General features: G+C 50.6%; 8 protein-coding genes across 9 annotated transcripts; 5 read left to right on the top strand and 3 right to left on the bottom strand.

Moving 5' to 3' along the window:
- Positions 1 to 8: 8 nt before the first annotated feature.
- PPTG_13952 (hypothetical protein) lies at positions 9 to 3340 on the top strand. The gene has a single exon (XM_008910432.1). It carries the CDS (start codon positions 56 to 58, stop codon positions 3065 to 3067), a length of 3012 nt encoding a protein of 1003 aa, XP_008908680.1. The 5' UTR covers positions 9 to 55; the 3' UTR covers positions 3068 to 3340.
- Positions 3341 to 4255: 915 nt separating this feature from the next.
- On the top strand, positions 4256 to 6046 carry PPTG_13951 (hypothetical protein). Its single transcript, XM_008910431.1, has one exon. The coding sequence runs from the start codon at positions 4354 to 4356 to the stop codon at positions 5716 to 5718; it is 1365 nt and encodes a 454-aa protein (XP_008908679.1). The 5' UTR covers positions 4256 to 4353; the 3' UTR covers positions 5719 to 6046.
- Positions 6047 to 7135: 1089 nt separating this feature from the next.
- On the top strand, positions 7136 to 8503 carry PPTG_13950 (hypothetical protein; the record flags this gene model as incomplete). Its single annotated transcript, XM_008910430.1, has 1 exon — positions 7136 to 8503. One exon carries the CDS (start codon positions 7136 to 7138, stop codon positions 8501 to 8503), a length of 1368 nt encoding a protein of 455 aa, XP_008908678.1.
- Positions 8504 to 8661: 158 nt separating this feature from the next.
- On the top strand, positions 8662 to 11301 carry PPTG_13949 (hypothetical protein; the record flags this gene model as incomplete). The annotated part of the gene is made up of 1 exon (XM_008910429.1): positions 8662 to 11301. The coding sequence occupies one exon, from the start codon at positions 8662 to 8664 to the stop codon at positions 11299 to 11301; it is 2640 nt and encodes an 879-aa protein (XP_008908677.1).
- A 62-nt stretch (positions 11302 to 11363) lies between these two features.
- PPTG_13948 (hypothetical protein) lies at positions 11364 to 11987 on the bottom strand (the record flags this gene model as incomplete). The annotated part of the gene is made up of 3 exons (XM_008910428.1): positions 11364 to 11548; positions 11606 to 11658; positions 11722 to 11987. The coding sequence occupies 3 exons, from the start codon at positions 11985 to 11987 to the stop codon at positions 11364 to 11366; spliced, it is 504 nt and encodes a 167-aa protein (XP_008908676.1).
- A 198-nt stretch (positions 11988 to 12185) lies between these two features.
- On the bottom strand, positions 12186 to 15751 carry PPTG_13946. 2 transcript variants are annotated; one of them, XM_008910425.1, is made up of 2 exons: positions 14314 to 15751; positions 12186 to 14148 (listed from the first exon to the last, which is right to left on the bottom strand). In XM_008910425.1, the coding sequence occupies exon 1, from the start codon at positions 15673 to 15675 to the stop codon at positions 14746 to 14748; it is 930 nt and encodes a 309-aa protein (XP_008908673.1). In that variant the 5' UTR covers positions 15676 to 15751; the 3' UTR covers positions 12186 to 14148; positions 14314 to 14745. The 2 variants fall into 2 exon arrangements, with proteins under 2 accessions (XP_008908673.1, XP_008908674.1); XM_008910426.1 differs by having other exon boundaries at positions 12186 to 14189; positions 14355 to 15751.
- Positions 12632 to 14663, top strand: PPTG_13947 (hypothetical protein; the record flags this gene model as incomplete). Its single annotated transcript, XM_008910427.1, has 1 exon — positions 12632 to 14663. One exon carries the CDS (start codon positions 12632 to 12634, stop codon positions 14537 to 14539), a length of 1908 nt encoding a protein of 635 aa, XP_008908675.1. The 3' UTR covers positions 14540 to 14663.
- Positions 15750 to 16564, bottom strand: PPTG_13945 (hypothetical protein). Its single transcript, XM_008910424.1, has one exon. The coding sequence runs from the start codon at positions 16557 to 16559 to the stop codon at positions 15819 to 15821; it is 741 nt and encodes a 246-aa protein (XP_008908672.1). The 5' UTR covers positions 16560 to 16564; the 3' UTR covers positions 15750 to 15818.
- Positions 16565 to 16575: the final 11 nt, after the last annotated feature.

Genomic DNA, 16575 nt, shown 5'->3' with positions numbered 1-16575 from the left:
CGGGAAGTTGATCTCTGCGTCATTCGGGCTTCTAGCGCCAAAGGCCTCTGGGACCATGGAGACCATGAAGGAGATCGCTGTAAATGTGAATGGCAAGGGCGCCATGCAGCTGGTGACGACGCTGCGTCCCATGAAGGACGGACAAGTGCCTGCGGGTTGCGATGTGGTCTTTACGAGCGGAGAGGACGGCGTACTTTACGTGACGGACCTGGCTACCGAGAGCTCCGTGTACCAGGCCGAAGTATGCGAAGGTTTCGTGCCTTCATTCGCCGTGACGCCTGAGCAGAATCACGTGCTCATTGCGTCAGATGATGACAGCAACGTGGCGTCCTACAGCCTCCCTCCGGACTGCCAATTGGACCAACTTCTGCGTCGCTCCACAGTTGCTATCCGTCAGGTTTCGTGCTCCACTAAGTTCATTGCTATTGCAGATGATGAGCCTGTGGTGCGACTGCTACTGCGTAGTAATACAGAGCAGGTTATCCTCGCAGAGGGCGCTACTGGATCCATTAAGAGCGTGGTGCTGGATCCACAGGAGAAATATCTCTGTGCCAGCAGCGAAGACGCGTCTGTACGGGTCTTTGCATTGGATGCAGAAGGTCAGCGCGCTACGGAGGTCAAAACCTTCACGATCAAGCACGGAGACATCAGGAACGACGACGTATTGCTGCGTTGCGCTTGGCAACCTGGAGACAACGGCAAGTTGCTGGCAGTTCCGGTGGATAAAGCGACTATTGAGCTCTTTGAACGAGATTCATGGGCTTCTAAGGGCCAACTAAGGCTGCCAATTGGCAGAAGCTCCGCTGCTGATGTGGATATCCTGGCATTCTCGCCCAATGGCCAGTACTTGGCTGCTGTGACGTGTGCTAAGGAGGTTTTTGTATGGGATTTGGAGACACAGACTGTGCTACGCGCCTTCAAGTTTGACTACCCAGCGCTCGGTGTACAGTTCGCCAACAAGAGCAATGCCATGGTCCTCTATCACACTGGCGGTAAGCTGGCATTTGTCAAAGATGTCATCCCAGCAGGATACACGCCACCTCAGCATATTGTCGGACAGCCAGTGACAACTAAGTTCTCCCAGTCGAGTAAGCGACTCAAAGTTTCTTCATTTGTGGACGATGAGGCTGAAGAGGATGGGAAACATGACGAAGAGGAGGAAGAAGTGAGCTTTGACGACGATAACGAGGCTCGAGTGGAGGCTATCAAGGCCAGTTTCGGCTTCGGCGCTGCTGCCAATGCCAACGCTAATGAAATCGAAGACGAAGACGTCTCTATGTCCGCTCAAATTGCTTCTACCAAGTCCAGTCGTCAAGAAACGTCTGCCCTACGTACAGTCACGGAGCCTTTCCAGCCTGGTAGCGTTATGGACCCAAGTGGACGTACCAGTGCGACGTCGTTACTGGCATGGACACCGCAGGGCGAGATCGAAGTGATTCGTGGCGCCAGTATGAGTGAAAACCTCGTGAAAGTGGAGTTTACAGACAAGTCTCGTCGTGGCTTCAAGTTCAACGACAACTACATGTTCTGCATGGCTTTTCTGGACGACTATGGAGCTGTGTTTGCCGTTCCTCGACGTGTTCGTGAGGACTGGGAGGACCTTGAAGCTGGATCCAGTGAAAGTGACGTTATCAGCAGCTTTATCTTCTACCGGCCATTCGAGTCTTGGGCGAGTAACAGTTCGTGGCACAAGACGTTGCCCGAGGGCGAAGACGCCGAGTGTGTGGCTGCTGGTCGTGAGTTCTGCGCCGTGGCGACGTCACTGCAAACGCTTCGAATCTACACATCCAGTGGCATTGACTATGCCCTGTTACGTCTACCTGGTCGCGTTGTGACTATGACAGCGAAAGAGTCTCTACTGGCTGTAGTGTATCAGGGACTACATGGTCAACTGTACTACCAGCTTCTTCGTATTCAGGTGGATTCATCTCGTGAACGAGTTGCGTTGGTCTCTAAGGGTGAACTACCAATGACTCCACCGCCACGCGATGTCTTCGCGTCACACAAGGAGAACGAAGCCATTCGTGAAGATGTTTCAAACTGGTCCAAACTCACGTGGTTGGGCTTCGATGACCGTCAGATTCTGTACGCAGTGGACTCGTTCTCGTGCATTCAGGCTCTCTCGCCTAGTACGGGATGGAACTGGTTCCCTATCGGCTGTGTGGGCAACGCGCTGCAGAAGAAACCGGAGGATCGTCACGGTGTCTTTACACTGGGAGTTGTTAACGATTCGTTGCTGTATTTCCCACTGGATAAGGAAACTCGCGCTCCGAAACTGCGTGGAAACCATCGTCCTGTGCCTGCTACGTTCTCACTACGTACAGCTTCGTTCCCTAAGACTTCGAAGAAGAACGAGGAGGCTTCAAATGGCCACATGTGGCAGAACGTTCGACTGTGTGGATTGGAGAGTATTGCGAACGAGATTAACGATGGGAATATCGCCGATCAAGTCGTTCACGAACAAGCCGAGATGGATAAGGCTCTGATCTTGATGATGAAAACTGCGTATACCAATGACGAGCCTGCGCGTGTGCTGGACTTGGCCAAGTGTCTGCATCTCGAGAAATCTCACCAGATCGCTCAGAAACTTGCTATCCACTTCTCTCTGCGTCAATTGCAGTCCCAGCTCTATGAATTGTATCGTGTGAAGTTCGAGGAGCCTCGACGATTGCAGCAGGAGTCTACTTTGCAAGCTTCTCAGTCGCTACGACAACGTCGTACTTATCAGGAGGAAGAGCCTGAGCAACGTGAGGTGGAGCCTCTGCGTCGTGCCCGTAGTATCCTGTCTCGACCTCCTTCAGAGCCTCGTGAAGAAAAGCGAGACGAGCCTGCAGAGGTGGATGAGGCCAGTGAAGACAAGACACCAAACTCACCGAAGACAACCCCTTCAAAGAGTAGTGCTGCACGTGTGGAGCGGTCTGTGGCGCCAGCGAACCCGTTCCTGAAGAAACCTGGTGGCTCAGTGGCGTCACCGTCGATCAACAAGAAGTCGGGGTTACAGAGATTGGCAAAGTTCGCGTCACCTCCACCGGCCAAGAAACAGCGTCGGTCGACTTGGAAGAAATAGAGCCGGAGATGAGAATCTATACTCAGTAGTTCGACCACTGTGAAGGTCTCCTCTGGTGATTTCAAGTATAATATAGCAGGCGTGTTATCATTTGCAGAATTAAAGCGCATCATCTTTGATCGAAGCAGTAGTTGAAGTAGTTGAGGTGTAATGACTTGTGTATCTTTTGCCTTCGAAGTACTGTAGAACTTCCGAAGCTCTAGCAATATTAGGCAAAGATACACTTCTGCACGTACTTGTACTTTGCCTTGTATTACCATACACGGAATGCACAAATTACTCGTGTCTTCATCGTCCTATAGTACTCGGAGGAATGTACCTAGGAATGGATTTGTGGGTTCAACTTTTCTAAGTAGAACAACATGAGTTACAAATTGCAACTTACAATTGCCATGTTTCGATGATGCGAATCGGTATAACTTGGTGCAAAAGAAGGTGCTTCGGATATGTAGCCTTTTGCACCAACGTTGTTCCTGTGAACAAACTATAACCTGGTATCAACCCACCCAGGGTCGAATAAAATCTAGAGTGTACGTGCTTTGGCTAGCTACCTCTTGACTGGCCAGGGTGGCTTCAGCGAAGGTTGTCATTCGCATGGCAACAAGTACATGAACATTGTGATTGACAACAATGTAGCCATACTGTTGGACAGATCAGGGCTTCGTACCACGTATCCACGGTGGCTCATATGCGTGTTGTTACGCTGCTGCCACACAGAGAGAACGCGGACGACCATTACCGTCGCTAGTTTCCACGTGGGCACCTGCAACAACTGTATGAGCGACTGAGCTCATGACGTGTTAGGCCCAGACTATCTGCCGCAACTAGGTGTTCAACATGCTCTCTGTGCGTCCATAGCAGTGATCGCCGACGCTAATGACATCACACAACCCAGCGACACCATCCAACTCATGAGGCCATGAATCCTAACTCTTTATGTTCTTACAGAATCTGGTAGAACAAAGTAAAGAAACCCAGGTTATTCTAGGTTTTATCCATTCCATAGTTCACTACCGCGACGGCTTCACCGTCACCGCGAAGCTATCGGCATCCAACCGTCGATCTTTGGGCTTTGCCTTTGGTCAGTGGGTTGGAAAACGGTCGTTCAAAGCAGCAGGCACTAGGGATAGAATCCTGTAGAGTTGCAGCGATAGGCGACGTTGCAGACCTTGTACCCACCGGCCCTAAACGATGACGATGCTTGCTGCCGTGCGACGTCCGTGGAGCTCTCGGTCATTCCTACTTCTACCGTGCGCCTACGACCTCGCCTCCTAGGCTCTGTATGAATGCCTCCTTACTCGTCGACTTCTACGCGTGCCATTCAGAGAGGACGGACGTGGCACAATAATGTCGACGACAGATTGACCCGGAAGTTAATGATGTTGCGACTGCGACGCCTGCACCCGGTGCTCGCAGGAACCAAGTGCACCACCACAGACAGCAATGGCAGTACCGTTGTGGTGCCTTCACTAGTACAGCGACTCGAGTGGATGTTGTACAACGCCGCCCATTCAATGCATGAATATACACACGAACAATCCCTGGAACGTCGAGTACAGGCCCTCGTCACGCAGCTGGAGCCAAAGGCAAACCGTGAAGGGAACAACAAGAACAAACGAGACCGAGACAGCAACGATGACTGTCCAGACAAGAAACGACAGTGCCTTAACCACTTTACTACCGACAGAAGTGTATTTCTATTGGAGAACGACGACAACCTCGTCGGACTCGTACTCAGCTTTCTGTCAGGACGGACGGTACTTCGACTCCGCTCTGTCAATAGGTTCATGTGGGAAAATGCACCTAAAATGGTGAGTACACTCCATCTCGAGACGCACTCACCGGCTTTACAGCACTTCTCTAGCGGTACACTCACGACGTTGCTGCTCAGTTGCAGCAAACTCACCAGTCTCGTTGTCACCAGCAAGCTCCAATCTCATGTCGAGTCCTCTCGAACGATGGTACATCGCCGACCTTCCTTCAGTCGACAGGGTAGACTCAAGAACGATTTACTTGCTGGCGAACTGGTACTCAGAGACATCACGCGTGCGTTTGAACGAGGAGCGTGTCCCGAGTTGCAGGAACTGGATCTCGGCTCCCCGCTCGACTATTTCGCCGAGAGTGACGATGTACTGAAATGTCTGGAAGCTTTTTCGAATGGGAGACGCAAAAGTGCAGGAACACAACGAAGTGTGGCTCCTCTCCGGTATCTACGACTCGATTCTACCTACCTGGGCGATACGCGCTTGAACCGGCTGGCGGGTGTGTTTGAACAGGCTGTAGACGGCAATAGCGTGAACTGCTTCGGGTCGTTAAAGACGCTGGTGCTGCGAAATAATTTCATTGGGGAGGCCGGTTGCCAGGCGCTGCTGCGAATGTTGCGATGTTTGCCAGCGCTCCGTGTACTGGATGTGAGTGGCAACATCCTCACGGACCTGGATGCGCTTGCAATCGCCGACTGGATCTCTTGCCGTGCAAATGATTTCAAATCGATGCAGAATGGATGCTCGAGCCACAAAATCAAGCCAAGCTGGAGATCGGACACTCCAACAGTCCAGCTGCGCACGTTGCTGCTGCAAGACAACTTCATCGGCCAGGAGGGACTAGAGGCGTTGTCTGCAGCGCTCAACGCTCGACTGATCCCGCTGTGAGATTTAATTTTTGGGTCAAGCCTTATTAGTCGAAATGGTAAAGAAGCAATTTCAGTTGCCAGTGCAACAAGTGCATCGTTTTTTGTGAGTGATCTTTACTGGACTTACAGTGGGATGGCGAGTGGCGATTGGCGAGAAAAACGCGCCGTTACGATCACCTGAAAACCCTGTCAGTTTTAATCGGTGGCCATAAAAGCATGTCATCCGTTTCGTGGATAGATATAATTGCACAGGTAAGATAAGCGGTGTTTGTGTAGAGGAGCGGTTTTTTCACATATAAGTTTTACGAGATATGGGAAAAACGCGAGAATCCAGCGAAACATTTTACGAAACATTAAGCTCATCTTACTACTTCTCCCTTCCTGCTTTGAGGGCGCTGCGGTCCACCCGATTCGCGGCATGATCGGCAAGAAGGCTCTGTATCGCACACATATTATGACTCTGTCACGCCACTTCGTCGTCGAAGGATTTCTGTGTTGAGTGGGCTCATAGAATTGAACCGCATTCAGTGCCGACGATACTCAAATGTCGCGGTGCCTTGGGATTTGGCACCGAGACATTTGAGTATGTATCTTCGGCAGCTCCGGCAGTGTATCGTCGCGGCGCGCTGTCACTGTTTAGCTTTGTGGCACATAAGCAATAGCTCATGTATACGCGCGCGATTGATGCATGGAAACGATCGCTGATAGCATACGCTCATGAAGGTTCAGATCATCTGAGCCTGGATGTTTTAACTTTTTCCTTGCCGTAAATTATTTAACCTGCGACTAAATTCGGATAACTCACATTACAGAAAACTTTTTTCCTTCCGAAATATTTCCGAAGCGCAAATCTACGTTTGCAATTCGGAGAGAGCGAGCCATGAATCATGGCAAAAAGTTGTCAAAATTTAAGCTAAAGTATCTTCTGAAATGCACAACCCAATTGTTTGGTAACCATCAGAGCTTTCGTGAACGCAGCCATTCCAGCTCGCTCGGGACGCAAGACATCTGATACAATACAAAGGGGTTGCACGGCAAAGCGTTGCGTAGCTATCGGACAGACGGCGCCAAGCCTTGGCAGCTTGTTGACTCAAGGTGCACCGTCGCATCATATGCAACTCTTTCTTCCAATTACCTCTAATAACAGTTGATTTGTAGGATTCATCCGCATCTCATACTGCTTTCAGTTAATGTATGAAACTGTCTCCACCCTTCTTCTTCTGATACCTCTGTATTTTTATGTAACAGTCTTGTGGACGAAAAAATGGACTAATCGAACAATCTGGTTTCAAGTCCGTATTTCGGGACGCCTTTCGTCTTCATCTGACCACTGTCAACTCCCAAGCGTTCTTGTCTCGGTCTCTTGGTCATTCCACAACGTGCCGACTGCCGCCCAAGTCTCTACGCACCAGTCGACTAAACCTCTTCGTTGTGAAATGGTCTCCACTGCTTCCGAGTTCGCCACCAACTCGGAATGGCACGACCCGACCGATGTCCAAGTCCGGAAGATCATGATGGCACGACTCCGGAGTCATCCAGCACTAGCGCAGCACCATCCGATCCTGCAAACTCGCGAGGATACGGGTACAAGTCCGTCACTGCTGCAACGTCTCGAGTGGATGTTGTATCATTCCGCAGGCTCATTGGGCGAGTATCTGCATCAGCCATCGCTGGAGCGACGTGTGCAGGGCCTCGTGACCCACTACAAGCGCAAACGCTCAGCTACAGACCCCAGCGAGGCGATAATGGAGGCGATCCGAGCCTCTGCTGCCAAGCGACAGCGTCCACGCTTGGCTATAACCGAAGCAGAGGTCCGCAACTGCAGCGTCGGGGCGAGAGGCTGTGTGCTTAATAGCAATTTGGATCTGTTGCACCAGGTGTGCAGCTTTCTGGACGGCAAGGACGTACTACGATGCCGTGGCGTCAACAAGTTCCTGTATCTGCATGCTCCTTCCTTTGTAAGGTCTCTACATATCGATGCTGCGTCTGTTCCTATAGTGGAGACTCGAAACCAAGGCGACGGTGCAGCCAGTGGATTGAGTATTTTACTACACGAATGCCAGAACCTTACAAGTCTCACGATCTCGAACCAGGCAAACCAGATCCACCTTAAAGCGGGTGTTGTGTTCCCGCGAGCATTGACTGCGTCTACCTACATGGCATCACTCGCGACTGCGTCGTATGGCCATCAATTGGTTCGTGAAGTAGCCAACGCACTAGAATCAGGAGCGTGTCCTTCTTTGGAGAGACTGGAGCTCCTCGCTCCGTTCGACTTTGCAACTGAGAGTGACGCGGTGTTCATGGTGCTAAATGCACTGAGGAACCCGTTGAAATATTTGGTGCTTGACGCAACGTTCCTCGGTGACCATGGTATCCAGCAACTCGCCGAGTTATTCGAGACCAAAGACACAATTTTTGAGCACTTGGAGACTCTTACAGTGCGCAATAACTTCATGGGTGAATCAGGTTGCCGTGCACTACTGGAAGCCATCGAATCGTTCAGTGAACTCCAGACACTGGACCTAAGCCGCAACATTTTAACCGACACGGACGCATTTGCACTCGCAGATTTGCTCGACGATCCTATGCCAGAAGAGAATTTGTACGACGATTGTAAAATTTCGTCTGAAGAACAGTTTAATGTGCTGGGGCTTGCGGGACTGCGGACTTTGAACTTGCAAGAGAATTTTATCACTTGTGATGGGTTTCACGCTATCACAATTGCGCTGTGTTCTCGAGAAGGCTTCGTGGCTACAGTCGGTGATGCCACAGTCCCCTCTGACGAGAGTGATGAGGAAGAGTGAAAGGTTAGATAGAGTATATGAAACGTTATTTATGAGAAAAGCGATTTAGTAAAAATAGAGACGTTCCGTACAAACTTGAGAATTGTTATGAGAATTACGCATCGTCGAGTGTCTTGGAATTGAGATTGTCACCATTATTGGGGATTAATCTGAAGGAAATGGCGGCATCCAGTCAAGGTGATGAAGACGATGAAGAACGGAGGGCGCTCGAACTAGAGTTGGCAGCAGAACTGGCCGCATTATCTGCTCGGGATGTTGGGTTTGACGAAAGCTGGAATAGTGATGATGACCAGAACGACGACTTTGCCGAATGTAATGGAGAAAATGAGGTCGACTACGTGCGTTTAGATCTGGATAACGTGTTGAAGCAAATGACCGAAAGCGAAGAGCAACAAATTGCACCTGTGTCTTGGAAACTTTTGCTGCAAAGTGTTGAGCGCAGTGACCGCGAGTTTTTTCAACCATGTCGAGAAATCATAGACGAAATCCGTACGTCGATTTTGGATGTAAGTACTCCAGAGCAGCAACAAGACCAGCAACCGATTATTGGAATAAAGAATCACACGCGCTTATCGGACAAAGAAGCAGGTCAGCCAAGTCTTGAACTCGCTATTTCGCAGCCAGAGGAGTCTACATTGCCACATTCTGTTGATGAGAATGAACAGCACGTGAGCTCGGTTAAAAAGAATGACGAAGTCAAGCGGGAAAGAACAAGCACAGAAAAAGCGAAGACTATCACTGCCGATTTCGATAATAACAAGCTGAATCCAGAACTTACTGAGTCGACTCTGGTCGAGCCAAATTCCCTACTAATTGCATCGGACCACCCCAACCAGGCTTCACCGTTGCCTGATGTGCATCCTACCGTGACTCCCGAAGAAAACCAATTTGCACAGCACGAAGCTAAACAGAAACAACTCGAAGCAATTGCAAAGCAGCATGAAGCTCGAGAACTGCGACGTCTGAAAGCCCAAGCTCGACACGAGAAGGAACAAGGAGAAGCAGCTCAACTACTGGCTCGACTTCAGGAGGAAATCGAGACTCAAGAGAGAGACGCTGCGATTTCTCGTCAGGAAGCTCAAGAACGATCATATATGGCTATGGAAGAGACCTTCTGTCGACAATTTCTTGCTGCAGAGCGTGAAGCTCAGGAAACTAAGCTTACGGCAAACGCTGACGAAGATTCTCACAAAGTTGCTGCTGAGTTGACTAGAACACACAAGGAGATACGTCAAATGGAAGCTGAGGATCAAGCCGAACGACATCGAATGAAAGTTAAACGGCAGCTTTACTTGCAGAAGCAAGAATCTACGGCTCGGTGTCGTTTTGCTGTTGTTCTACTGGATCTGGCGAAATATCACGAAAATCAACGTCAAATCCGAGATCAACAAACGAAACGCGAACGCCGTGAGTGCGTACAACTGCGAGCTGAAGAAGCGTATACGAGGCGAATTATTGCAGAGAATCGTGCACTTCGTGAGCAGAAAGAGCGCGAAATGAATCGCGTTCTGATGATTGATGAAGATAAACTGGCAAAAGCTGTAGAAGATCAAGATCGAAGGCGGACACTGGATATTGAAGAGCGATTACGAGAACGACGCGATCGTGAATATATGCAACAAGAAGAGAAACATTCTCGTTCCGCATGGGCATATAGTGATCATTTAATGTTCATAGAGATGCAGAATGAGGAGAATTCTCGTCTTGCCATGGAAAAAGAAGAAGAACGTTGTCGCTGTGGGTGGAGTTATCTGGTAGAGTTAGAAGAAGCACAAGCAAAGGAACGAGAGGTGCATAGATTACGGATCTTGAGTAATGCATCGACAGGTTTTCAAGGGCTTTGTCGAGTATTCGAGAGACATCAGTTGATGGAGATCCTTACCAAGTGGAAAAATTGGTACAAGCAGAAAACTGAAGAGGACCGAATACGATCTGAGACTGTAGAGAATGCGGCAAAGAGGATTCAGATATGGCATCGATCGTGTCGACAAAAGCTGCAACATATCATTCCTGAACCTCCACTGGTTCTTGAAGATTTTAGTGATACCGAAGAGCCTCAAATTGAAGAAGAGGATGATGACAAGGAATTGGAAACAGAGATGTTCGTGACAATGGAAACTCAAGAAGCTGCACGTCGTTTACAATCAACATTTCGTGGTTTCCATGTACGTCGAAAGTTCGCAAACGCTCTAGCGCTCGCGCAAGTGGTGGAGAAGAACGACGACGGCGATTCTTTTGATGGTGTAGATTTAGATGATCTAATTCAGCTACCACCCGAACTCGTAGATGGTTGGGAAGATCCCATGCTGCCACCCTCATCCGTCCTAGCTCAGAGAGAGTCTTCATCGGTATTACAGCGAATTGAGCTTAAAGAAGAGCGATTCATTCATGTGGATAACCATGACGTGGTGGATCTGGAGAATGATAAATATTTGGAACGCGCCAAACCTGAAATCGTTTCAAATCCTCCCAAGGAACAGAACTTGGCGGCAACACTTTGGAACAAGATGAAGCGTGTCAAGCAGCGCCAGCAAAACTCTAGACAGGAGCGTCAACGTCAGCAAGACCCTGTATATCGAGTACAAAAGCTACTTAACCGCAAGACCAGCAACCAGAATGTCTCGAATCAGAATGGAAATTCTAGTAACAGTCAGAGCAGATTACAGACTTCACAAGGACGTCAACAAGCTACGAACATGATATCGTGGTCGTCAACAACCAACACTAAGAAGAAGCCAAAGGTGAAATTACCTTCGTTGGTTGAGCGACTACGGAAGCAGACCATGGCTGCGCGATGAATTTTGGAAACCTTTGGTTTAATTATTTTGCTTGGATTAAATCCTGAAATCAGCACCAGGCTTTAGCGCTTAGCCAGCAGCGAGGCCTCCTTGGTTTGGCGCATCATCAACACGAACACGTCGAAGTCTGCAGTGGCCACGAGAATCTCTGAACAAAGCACAGTTCCCGACTGACGGTCGGTCTCATAAGCTCGACGAACCATGTCGTAGAATTCGTGCACGGTTGCCCCCTGGGATCGGATGTACGCTGCCAAAACTATCGATTAGCTGCGTATTCTGATTGCTATTATTCTGGCGACCTTACCTTCTAGCTTCTCTTCAAAGAGAGCGAGAAACTCGTTGTAGATATCCGTGTATCTGCAAAATACCCAAAATTTAGTTTTGAACAATTCACAATCTGAACCTGAGCATAATTCTCACTCAAGCTTCATCTCGTCGCTGTCCAGATCGAATGCATGACAATGATGCTCTGCAAACGTCTCGAACGTGTGTGCGAACTCGTCGTTGTCAAAGAAGAAAGAAATGACTTTATTCACCAGATCATTATTGTCAGCGTTTACGCTCCCGTCGTCGTCCTTAGCGCCCGCCTTCTCTTGTTCTGGCTGAGCTTTCGATTCGCTTGAAGCAACAGCATGGGGTTTCTCTCCAGCCTTCTCGTCCTTATGATCTTTGCTCTCGCTTGGCATTGCTTTAAACTCGTTCTCCTTTGAGAATACAAACTCAGCACCAGAAGTCTCAGCAGTTTCACCGTTGAAGACTCTTCATGTGAAACTTCTCGTCACCATAAACTTCTACAGCGTCACAGTATCGGCCTTAACGAGAGCATGTTAGTAAAAACACGAAGCCTTGTTCACCAGAATCTGCCTTTGCGAGTCAACAATTTCGGGAAACCATGGATACTTTACTTAATGGGAATCCAACACCTTCGTTAGATGCGAGCAACGTGAGCAAAAGATTCGTGTACCTTGTCAAGTTGGCGTTGAGTCTATTAATTGAGCAAATGCAGTGATGATGTATCGGACGTGGTGATTGAGGTTGAAGCGCATGGCAAGTCAACAATTGCCTTTGCTGTTCGAGGCACTGCAACGCTCCCGCGATTGTGATGCCATTTCTCCCACCGTCAGAAGACGATGACATGCCTTGACAAGCCCTGCAGGAAGCCCTGCACCTGCAGTGCAGGCTGCAGCGTGACTGCCACTCGTTGACATTTCTGAGTTGCTTACATAACATCCACCTACTGCCTCGACCCATGACCTCAGCCGTCCAGTTGCCATTTTGCATTCCACCACATCAAGCAACAACCTCCACTCCAATCCAGTAGCTTCTTGCCATGCTTTGTGGTCTCAAGCTCGCACTTGCATGTTCTGCACTTGCTGCTGTACGCGTTGACGCTGCACTTGAAGACGTTCCAAGCTTCACCGTCCCGTCATTCGACTACACTTCCCTGCAATCTGGAGGTACTCCGGGCCGTATGCTTGAGGCTTTAGAACGTGGAGGCATCATCGCACTCAAGAATATCCCGAACTACATCAACGTACGCGAACGGTTCTTAACTAGTTCCGTGCAGTGCGCTGTAGCTTCGGAAAATACGGACGAAAGCGTGCGTTACCTGTCCACCAAGCAGTTCCGCGATGGCACTCGTCGACTCACGTTGCGAGCTGCTGCAGGTCGTGAACTCTTTGATACGGACACCGAGACGCTCAATGCGATGGCGGCCATTTGTCCTGGTCATCGTGAGCTCTACGAAGAGTTCAGTGGTACGTTAGAGCGCGCAGTGGATACGTTCGCTTCAGCTTTAGACCAGACCGAGTTCAGAATGGGCGACGGCGAACGCTCCATCAGTGCACGGAAACTCATTGGCGACGCTAAGCGCCTCGACCATTTCCACGCCTACGAAGCTGCAGCGTCAAGCTCTACCCGGTCTCTTTCAGCACAAGAAATTGAGCGAGACTTGTCGTTGGATATGCATGAAGACCACGGACTCTTTATTGCGATGGCTGCACCGAAGTTCTTCTCCGTTAAGAACGGGAACATTCAAGAGCGACGTCTGAAGTCCGACGCCTCTGGGTTGGTCATCGGAGCCACCGAACTGGATGAGATTGTACGTCCAGACTTAAAGGAGGATGAACTCGTCATCATGATGGGAACCGGGGTGTCTCGTTGGCTGGAAACCAGTCACCATCTCCCGGCTGTCATGCACGGCATGCGAATGCCTGAAGAACTGGTGGGGGCCACTCCAGAGCAACGGAATCTTCGCGCCTGGTTCGGGAAGATGACGCTGTTGCCTTCGTACCAACGTTTACTCGAGACAAACATGGACTTTGACGAGTTCACCAACCGGACTACGCGTCACTTGTTATCGAATGGGGACTCGAGTGACCTCAAGGCTATCGGTTGTGCTGGCGGGCGGCATTTAGTCGAGTCGGAAGGAAGCTGCACGTACTCGATATGCACTTTAAAGCCTGGAGTGGAGAGACCTCCCACCGTGGGCTGCCATCAGGCGTGTAATTATCACACCGAGTTCTTTGATGCTAAATGCGAGAAGAAATGTGACTGTACTGGCACCACAACTCAAGCGGATGTGTGCTGGATGTTGTGTGTTGCAAGACTACCAGTTGACGAGTGTCCTCTGGAACACCAAGAGTGTTCAGGTCTCAAGATGATCTGCGATCCAAACGACACAATCTCCAACGACGTATCCCATGATCACGCAGCTCCCACGCCGACTGCGACGCCCCTGCCGACGTTTGTGACTGATGCTCCCACCTTAACGCCGACTACGACACCACCAGCAACTACAGAGCCTTCGACGCCTTTGCCAACTGATGCCACCGCTCCGTCGTCGACCTCCGCAGCGCCAATCGAGACCCCCATCCCTTCTACTCTACCTCCGACACCGACACTGACACCGAGTACCGCTCTACCAACTCAAGCACCGTCAACTGCTACAGAAGCTCCAGTACCCGCGACCGAGACGCCGACAACTCAAGATCCGATCACTCCGTCGTCGACCTCCGCAGCGCCAATCGAGACCCCCATCCCTTCTACTCTACCTCCGATACAGACAGCGACACCAACTACCGCTCTACCAACTGAAACACCGTCACACGCTACCGCTCTACCATCTAAAGCACCGTCACCTAGTGCTACAGTACCACCGGTACTACCAGCGACCGAGACTCCGACAGCTCAAGACCTGATCACGGAGGAGCCTGTGCTCCCTGGCGGACACTGCTAACTACTAGCTCTCCTACGTGCGGTTGAAAGCTGTACAGAATAGGCAATATACGCCCTACCGCTCAAATAGCACGTAGTACTGTATTCATTCCTTGCGTCTTTACCGGCAATTTGTATGCAAACCTACGCTTTGTCGATCTTTCCTTCCAGTTATGTGCTTGTTTAATGTAGCTTTCCATTATGAAGCATCTGAAATCTGGTGCTCGTCTACATCTGCTCGTCTTGAGGCTCGCCCGCCACTTGTTCGTCCTCGGCTCCTTCCTCCGTGGCGTACAGCACCTTGAAGATCGCCTGTGCCAGCGGATTCGTCTCGTTATCTTCGGCCGACTGCAGCATGATCTCCACTTCGCGCAGTTTATTGAAGTAGAAATCGCGCTCTTTCTCCAGACTTTCCACCATCGCGCGCAGCTCGCCGCTCTCATTCGTCAGCGCCTCGTTGTTGGCCGTCAGTTCCTCCAGTTCCTTCTCCAAAGGCGCCGTTGCGGCCGCAACAGCCGCTTCCGTGTTCGCTTCAGACGGTGCTGCAGTCGATCCAGCGCTTCCCACGGGACGACGCGTGGCTCCCGTAGACGTTCTGGCAGTGCGAGTAGCAGCTGCAGTTGTTGGGGCTCCAGGCGGCGTCCGTCCGACTCTGGAGGTCGTAGTAGCGCCCACTTTTCGACGTAGCGGCGCCGCTGGAGCGGATGACGCGGCTCCAGCGCCCCCGCCGAACTTTTGCGTGAATTGCGCACCGCCCTTGCCCTTCTCACGCTGCGTAATGGGGTCGTAGGGCTGGCCAGAGGCGTTGCGCTCGTAGAAGGCCTTGAACCACTGCATAAACTCGAGATTGTCCTGATATTTGCCACGTACGAGGCGATCCACCTCGACGTGCTTGTCGATCTTAAGTTGCATGAAGGCCTTCTGTAGTACCTTGTAGTTCTGAATGTACTCGTAGTCTTTGTTGGCCGCCCAGTCCACTTTGCTCATCTGCACTTTGCCAGGATACATGGCGTCCAGGATCTGGCAGGCCACAGCGCCCGTGCACGTCTGCTCCACTTTGGACAAGTTAATGGCGCACAAATTGTTGATCCAGTCCAGGATCTCCTTACGACCCACGAAGTACGTGCCGTCCATGAGGCTCATGCTCTGGTCCGCCATCGTCTCAACGAAGTGGGAAATGTCCTTGCTTGGTGGTTTTTGGCTCGAATGCTGAAGTGGCGGCGTTAAGAGATTTTGCCAGATGGTGTATAGCCGGATAATTTTATTAGAATTCAGATATGGATACTTTTTTTTAGAGGGTTCTAAATTTCTTGAATGTCAGACGATGTAGGCAGGGTGAGCCGGTCGAATGACATGATGGAGTTGTTCTCGCGCCGTCGTGTTGCTGATCTGGAAATGCCGTTGATGACATCCAGCGCGTCTTGCACACTTTCAGATGGATTCGTGACGTATCGCTCGGGGTGGTGGAAGACAGCGAAACACTCGACGTGGAAGCCCAGACGACACTGCACACAGCCGTAGCGTGATCGGGTCTTAAGACCGCGTTTGCTACAAAGACGACAGAGTAATTTGGCTCTGCTTAAGTTGGGCATCAGGATATGCGCGCTTTTGTCGTCTCTCTCCTCTTGCACTGCTCTTGTGCTGTCCTCTTCTCGCAATCGCTTATCTCCCAGGCGAGGCTGCTGTATGGGCTTGGGCGTCACTGCAGGTCGAGGCTTATGTACGGACTTAGGAGCCAGTGCCGGTCGAGGTTTCCTCTGCTGAGACTCTTCAATCCGACTGGATGACTGCACTGGTTGTGGCCCCAGTAGCGTCATGGCCACTTGCCTATTGAATTCTTGAAACGTTGCCTCCATTGAGCTTATTAGCGCAACTGACGAATGCTGGACCTGTCGAATAGGTGCAGTCGAAGTCTCTCGAGCCCCCGTTATCGCTGTCCTCTTTGGAGCATTAGTGTTCTGTGATTTGGGGGCTAGCAGGATGTAGCTGCCGGAGCCCTGTTGTCGCGTGTAGGAGGCGTCTCGCTTGCTGGCTCTGCCCATCAGCGAAAAATGTGAA

The sequence above is a fragment of the Phytophthora parasitica genome (assembly GCF_000247585.1).
Source record: "Phytophthora parasitica INRA-310 unplaced genomic scaffold supercont2.37, whole genome shotgun sequence".
Taxonomy (NCBI): Eukaryota; Oomycota; class Peronosporomycetes; order Peronosporales; family Peronosporaceae; genus Phytophthora; species Phytophthora nicotianae.
The sequence above is the reverse complement of the archived record's forward strand: the minus strand, read 5'-3'. Positions and strand labels throughout refer to the sequence as shown.